At 43.0% G+C, this 7,580-nt stretch overlaps 1 protein-coding gene across 1 annotated transcript; it reads right to left on the bottom strand.

Annotated features, from left to right (window-relative positions):
* Positions 1 to 2,610: 2,610 nt before the first annotated feature.
* On the bottom strand, positions 2,611 to 6,200 carry LOC133893285 (uncharacterized). The gene is made up of 9 exons (XM_062334274.1): positions 5,986 to 6,200; positions 5,797 to 5,851; positions 5,247 to 5,282; positions 5,105 to 5,149; positions 4,398 to 4,481; positions 4,165 to 4,230; positions 4,017 to 4,055; positions 3,717 to 3,816; positions 2,611 to 3,485 (listed from the first exon to the last, which is right to left on the bottom strand). Exons 1-9 carry the CDS (start codon positions 6,135 to 6,137, stop codon positions 3,334 to 3,336), a joined length of 729 nt encoding a protein of 242 aa, XP_062190258.1. The 5' UTR covers positions 6,138 to 6,200; the 3' UTR covers positions 2,611 to 3,333.
* Between the last annotated feature and the right edge of the window lie 1,380 nt (positions 6,201 to 7,580).

Genomic DNA, 7,580 nt, shown 5'->3' with positions numbered 1-7,580 from the left:
TTGTAAACTTGAAATGTACTATACTAAAATATATGCTTATTGTTATGCAACCCAGCCGTCATAAAGTTAGATAGTTTACAAAACAGGTACAGCCGCTGCTTCCTGAGATGGAACAAAACGGGCAGGACTTCATTTCTTTCCAGACGGTTACCATCTTCTATCCATTTATCAAGCACGGTTCTAAGAACATTCCTAGGAGTGTCCAATACGATCTGGAAAAGGTAAGGTTGGAAGGCTCTGCCTGGCAATTTCGTTCATCATAGCGACCCTTCTGAGAAACCCTAGGTGCTGAATTGTTAGCTTTTTTTTCATGCCGTTCCTTGTGTCCATGTTACCTGAATTCTTTCCTCACTTCTTGGACGCCATGACTGGGCTCACTTTCACGATCAGAGTTGTCACGGGGCAGATCAGCTGCACCCTGATATGAGAACTCGCCATGAACTTTGTTGTTGGTGTGCCTTCCAAGAGGCGCCGACCAAAACCTCCGAACCGATGGGAGAACATCTTCTGAATACCCAGCCGGAAGAACTTGGGACGACACCCGGCAGACACCATCTCGCAAAAATCTCAAAGAAGCATTCTTCAACCTGAAAAAAAAATCAAAATTCAAGACTAGGCCCCTAAAGTAAAATTTGCAAACCAAAATTTGCCATTTCTACACAGTCATCATACATTATAGCTGGGGCGGACTTGACGTGGGGGATCGGGCACCTTGCATTGGACAGATTGATCTTGCAAGGTCAAGAAGAAGAACCTAAATCGAAACATGAATGGAAGATTTGAAATCACATTAGAGTAGCTGGGAAGCACGCAACAAACAAATCCGCAGCTAATTGACTGCTCGCAAAGAAAAGGTCCCCGCAGAGCAATCCGCCGAAGCTAAGCTAGAGTTACAGAAATCGAACTCAAGCCCGGGAGGACCACCACTCCAAGCCAATCCGTACCAGTAGAGGGCGACGCCACTCGACGCGGTAAGACCACCGTGGGGCTTGTCGCGTCCTCCCGTCGCCGGCGGCGAGGTCGCCGGTGACGCACAGGAGAAGAGAGGATGCGATTTTCCAGAATTACCCCTGCTAGGGTTTTAGCATCCTAAACCCCTGGTTCCGGTTAATTCCAGCAGGAGATTTGGGGCATGTTTGGTTTAGGTTGTGTTAGCCGACTCCAGCGGATCCATTATTCAGCGCTACAGCATAGGGTCATCTCGGTGAATTTTTTCAAGCGCCACAGTGATACGGGCTCGGGAGTTTGGAAACGGCTGTATTACTGTTTATTGAGTATGTCTGTGGATTTGATAAAAGAAATAGAGTAATGTAAGGTATGAAATATGATAGCTGTCAGAGGTAAAAAAATAAAAGATATTATAATAGTGTTAGGAGATATTGTAATAATATTATAGATGACAGAATTTTAGAGTATATGTTAAAAGATAACTTTAACAAAAATTGACAATGTCTATTTAGTCTTTATTTTTCTTTGGTACCAAAACTTAGCTATGCTCCAGGAAATTGGTCATGCTTCGACCAACTACAAATGAGAAATCACCACCCCAAACCAAACACTAATTTTCTTCCTGAAAATTGATACCATACGTGTTTTAGCTTGAAAAAAAAAAATTTGGTTTGGCTACCTAAGGTGCAGTGACTAAATTTCCCCAAGCATGAGTGTTTTTGTTCAAGCCTATTGATGTCATAATGTCGAAGTTAGGCAAGGCCTAACACATTGGCCATAAAAGTAATAATGTCCAACAAGCTATAATCATATGTGAGCAACCAAACATTTTCTGCAAATAGGACGCACCTAAAGTTAGACGTGGTAATGTAAGGTATAGAAATAGACACCACCTTGGAACGAAAGTGTAGTGAAAAGACAAGATCAACAAGTTAGATGTAAGGATTTAGAAGTTTTGTTTGGCCCTTACATCTTATTGGTCAAAATGCAAATACTTTTCAAGATAAATTTGTGCAAACTATTTTTTATATGTTCATTATCAATTCGTAGAGATATCGATACCCGAATTTTAATAATTTAATTGCGCATGTCCCATAAGGACATAAACAATGCTAGTTGCTTATGGTTAGATGCTTAAAAAAAGAGAGTGCTAAACGCCTGCATAAAAATTATAATTTATAATGCAAACAAAGACCACATGTGCTTAAACATAATTAATTATCTTGTTAGCATTAATATAAATAGTGATACTTAAGTAAGCATTTTACTCTCCATCTAAGCACATGTGTCAGTGCAGTTGAGAGAAAAAACCCCAATTTTTTTTCCATAAGCACCTCATTGTATATGCTCGAGTGTTCATAGTGGATCAACTAGGCATAAAACTGCTCTAAGATTACATGTACCATGCATTAGGGGCTCCACGGTTCGTAGATAAAATTTCTCACATTTTTTTTATAAATGTCTGGAAAAATTGTTTAGCACAAGCCCCAAGACTTACTACAGGGCCTATTGATCTATTCACAGAAGGGAAATTGTCTCAGTTTTGTCAGTGAGAAATTTTGCACTACTTGTTCCTGCTATTCTTTTCGGTAAGTTGCAGGTTGTTTTTGGATAAATGACAGGATTTGCCCGTTTACTTCTTATCTTGCCACATGTCTATCATATATCATGTTGGTACTCTCATTCAGATCTCATTTTCAACAGGCTCAAAGTTACTGTTTGGATCTCTATAATTACATAGTAAAATGATAAACTGTTCATCATGTTCTACCTGTGATCGTCATTTGCACGAGGGTAACTAGTACCTAGAAGTAAGCTTAACAATGAACAAAATTTCCGGATGACACAAAGAGCACCGGTACACATCGATCATCTCGGTTCCCATGCCGATAATATCTTCAGAGATGCATTGCTACCCTCCTGCAATACATCTACGAGGCTAGTCAAAGCACAGGAAACCCTGAAATCTCCCTTTCATTCGCCTCTGTTCTCTTGCGAATTGTGATGATTCCACTGCAGCTGGATGTGTAGTTGGCTTCTAGGCATCACAACAGCTGCTTCATACTTGTGATCAGCTGGACTAGCTATGAACATCCTTGTTCGGAGCACATAAATTTGGTGCAGTCTTAAAAGTGCACAGTACTAGTACTTCTAGAGCTGTATCTGGAAGATGAAATGGCTTTTTCCGCAGAAGAGCGGCATCTCTGACTTAAGTTGTAGTTGGCAGTGTTTGGCCTCATCGTGCTTCTCCAGATGTACTCAACTCGAGCACTGCCCAAAGATGTCGGAAATTATCCATGCCAACCCTTGCATCATAAGACTAGTATATGTGCCTCATATTCTGGACCACAAATCTGTGATGCCTGTAGGATTGTCAGTTTTGTCTCACTTTGTGGATTGCAATGCCTCCGAAGTGGCTAGACTTGCAAGTTTTGAAATTTCACTGAATTTCCCACTCCTCATCAAATCTTTGTCAAAAATAGCATCAGATAACACCACTGCGGATGCCCCTGCTTCCATATACCCCTTGATTGAACCTGATATGCACAGCACCGTCATATTGGAATGGTCCATACTTCAATTTCATTCAAGAACCGCTTTCGCAGTTCTGAAAATGTTGGAAAATATTTTCCATTGTGATAACTTTATTCCAAATAATAACATTAGATATTGATTTAAATGTGTATTTACACCTTTTAGCAGTTAAGACTTGAGACATTTTAGCATCTGTGTTATTGGAGATATGGATGCCAAACAAGGCTGCTTACCTATTTTGATTCCTTGAGAAGCAATCATTGGTAGAAGAGGAAATGGTTTCTTCAGAGCAGACATGTACATTTCTCCACCCATCACTGAAACTGGGTACACCTGGTCAAATTAGATCACACAAAACAACTAATGTCAGATGACCTATAAACACAAACTAAATTTGACAACTTATTGGGCAACTAAAATGGCAGATTAAATTGCTTTGTTCACTACAATGGTGTTATGGTAATTTATTGCTACAGCTCTGACCATTCTACAAAGTAAACATGCCTATGAGAAGAAATGTGTAGTTATGAAACCTTAACAACTTTAGCACCAGCACTGCAAGCAGATAAAACCTGTAAACGTCAGATAGAAAATATGTCAGAGAACAAAAATATGCTGGCATAACTACAAACTGCTTAAATTGAACATGATGGAACTTGACACTTGTCATGTGATACATACCTCAGTTGGTGTCAGCACTCCTGGGATATATAGAACCTTACTTTCTTTAAGATCATGAACTATTTCCTGAGAGAAGCACAACGTTTATTAATCAATTAGCATCTAGTTACAACAAATGATGCTCAAAACGGAAGAGCTGAATATGGGAAAGAAGGAAGAACTGAATATGGGAAAGAAGTGCATATTTAACAGAAAAAGATCAATGTCACAAACGTAATAGAATGACCACTTACCATGACTGTGCCAGGACTCATAAGAAATTGTGCACCAGCCCCTATGGCCTTCCTTGCATCAGAAGCATTTAGGACTGTACCAACCTAAGTAGAAGTATAACACTAGGTGAAAGGAAAAAGGTGGGCAGTATGAGCTACTAGCCAATGTGCTTGACAGATGTAATTAGTGTAATTGTGTAGGTCAGCTACAGCAGCATAAACACACACACACACGCATCTGTAAACTCTCTTCTCAGTTAATATAATAGGCAAACCTTTTGCCTGTTCGTTAAAAAAAAAAAACTGTAGTCACACAAATAGACTATGCAACTCGTGAATTCAGACATAAAAAATGCTAGAACCGATGAACCTGGTATTTGGAAACAAGTAAATCACATCTTTAAGGTTACATTTAAAATGATCAAAGCCACTAGTAATATGGAAGTAAGAAAAATTAAGTACACGAAACATGACCAGAGGGGGCAGGAGGGGGCGCTGGCAGGACCATGATCCTAAATTTTGCATTTTAGCCCTCGAGATTAAAAGAAAATTTATTAGTACTACTATTTTCCCTCCTCTCCTCATCACCCAATGATACTGCATTATAAAATAATGTTAAAAAAACTCCCCTTATGTAGGTAATGAACTCCACCACTGCACACGATTACGCATATATCGTATATGCAATCAATGATGCAGAAATCTATAAGAATGCCACAAGAACTTACCCCAAATGTTAAAGAAGGATAACTCCTGCAAAGATCTTCAACGACCTGCAGCAAGAAGACTCATCAGTCAGTCAGGAATTAGCAAGCAGCAACAATTGTGGTAAAAGAGCCATTTGCAGAAGAAAGGTGAAAAGGGCACCACCTCCAGTGCTCTCGGGGTTGACATCACAATCTCCAACTGAACAATACAGCAGATACTTGTTAGGGGGGTACTAATGGAAATGTCAAATTACCAGACGGACTCACTTTCAAAGAAATAGTAGAAAATGCCTTTATTATAGATGAATCTATACACGAAGAAATTATCGTGTTAAACAAAATCAATTTTATATAATTATTCGTTTTAAATTTTTTCGCTATAATTAGTAATGGCACAGGAGGCAGCTACGTTGTTTACATTCTGGGTGTGTATGCCCAGCAGAAGTGATGGGGAATGAAACAACACTAACATGTGATTTACAGAAAATGGTTAGCATGGCGTGACTACAGAATCAGAAAGGTAACTATGATTTACAGAAGCAAACCTCCAAGGATGAGTATGACAGGACAGCACAGACAAAAACATGAGCAGGAAAGAATCGTCGCTAGGAGGGCTCGTGTGACATGCGAACATTGCACTCAGAGCACCAAAGCGTCCTACCAGTCCACGCACGCATCAAATAAGGCATGGCACACAGGATCGGCCAACTCACCACGGTGACGCCGCCGCGCACGGCCGCATGGGCCGCCTGCATCGCCGTCTCGCCACTGCAAGGGAGGAAGCCACAAAGAGGATAAAACAGACGGTCAGCCAAATCCATTCCTGGTACCTGCCTCGGCGAGGACCACCGCCGAACAGGTGGCGGGCGGGAGGGGCACCCTGGAGGAGCATGTGCTCTTACTCTTGCGCGCGGAGGCACGCGATGACGCGCGGGCGCAGTATGGCGGAGAGCACCTCCGTGTGCCGTGGCGCGGCGACCGGCGGCGGAGCTCGCCGGCGCCGGCGAGGCGGCGAGGTGGTGGGGAGGGGCAGCTCGGTGGCGGCAACGCGCATTATCGAGCTTGAGATAAGAGCCCCTGCAGCTTGGAAATATCCACGGCTTTACGCAGCGTAAATCAGAACTTCTCAAATATCATTTGGGCGGCCTGTATTGGGCTTCTAATTTACGTGTAATCGTAGCAAGGTCTAATGGCTTGTTTGGATGCACTGTATTTTTGGAGTTTTTGGAAAAAATCTAAAAATAGATAACATACACGACCGTTTTTACTGAAATAAATAATATATCATCGTATTTACGATTTTAACATACGTATTCAGCACCTCATATACTAAAAACCAATTTTCGGTGCATCGTATCCTAAAAACAATCATTTTCGATATATGAGGTGCCCACTATAGCACATATTAGGTACCTCATGTACCGAAAATCAAATGTATCTGGCATATGAGGTGCCAAATATGGTCTACAGTGCCATATTCGATACCTCATGTGATGCTGTCATTTTATGACGGAAACGGCTGCGTCATGTAACACTTCAAGTTTATCATTTTATGTCAGGACCGGTTGCGTCACGTAACGTCCGCCTATAGAGAAAGAAAGAGGCGTGTTGTCATTTCATGTTTGAAGCTTTGTCATGTGATCACCGCCATCGGCTCCTCACCCATGCACACTGTCGTTGGTGGTGCCCTACCCTCGTCGACCACCCATCGACGTCGAGTGCCATAGAAGTGGAGCGCGACAACGTTGTAGGCGCACACCGCGGCCTCGACTCCATCATGATGTTGGTCATGGCGGCATCAGGAGGAGGCGTGTTCTTGGGAGCCATGGAGAGAGCGAGGAGCACACGGGTGCTCGGTGGTTGTGGTTGACGCAGCAGCCAATGGTGGCGGGAAGTTGCCGGTGACAGGCACGATCGAGGGATGCAGTGGAGCAAGGGGCTCAGCCATAATGGGCGGCGGCGCATCGTCAACGCCAGCTGTCGGAGGATTAACTCCTGTCGCAGGGATCCCGAGAGACCCTTTTTTAGAGATTCGACCGGAGGATGATCCTGAATAAGTTCGTCGGAGAAATAAATGGGAACGAATGCAACGGCCGGTGGTGGGGGTGACGACCTAGTGCAAGAAGAAGTAAATGCACCGGAATTTAGACAGGTTCGAGCCGCACGGGGGCGTAATACCCTACTCCTGTATGGATGCTATAATTGTCCTGAGGAAGTCCCTCAAGGATGTTGCTGGTTACAAGGATGTTGGCCTAACTATGAGCTTGAGGCTCCTTGTTCTTCGACTGGAACTGTGCTCAACCTTGCTCACAGTGTCTCTCTTGCGCTGTGTTCTTCGTGTCTACTCCCGAACTCTCGTTGTGGGTCTGGTTCGTCTTGGGGTTGGGGTTTTTTCGCCGTTCTTCTCCCTTCTGTGTTGCCGGCTATTTTAAGTACTCGCCGGCCATGACATGCCCCGAACGGAAAGGAGGGGGCTCGAGTTCCGAGACGCCATAAA

Source organism: Phragmites australis, chromosome 15 (assembly GCF_958298935.1).
Source record: "Phragmites australis chromosome 15, lpPhrAust1.1, whole genome shotgun sequence".
Classification (NCBI taxonomy): domain Eukaryota; kingdom Viridiplantae; phylum Streptophyta; class Magnoliopsida; order Poales; family Poaceae; genus Phragmites; species Phragmites australis.
Note: the sequence above shows the minus strand (reverse complement) of the source record. Positions and strands in the feature narration are given on the sequence as shown.

Bases quoted from the DNA above. Each gene is read 5' to 3' on its own strand.
- LOC133893285 (XM_062334274.1), bottom strand. From the start codon at position 6,137: ATGCGCGTTGCCGCCACCGAGCTGCCCCTCCCCACCACCTCGCCGCCT. The intron at 4,056-4,164 runs GTATGTATCACA...TGACGTTTACAG, and splicing joins GAGTGCTGACACCAACTGAG to GTTTTATCTGCTTGCAGTGC. The intron at 3,817-4,016 runs GTTTCATAACTA...TAATTTGACCAG, and splicing joins CTGGTGCTAAAGTTGTTAAG to GTGTACCCAGTTTCAGTGAT.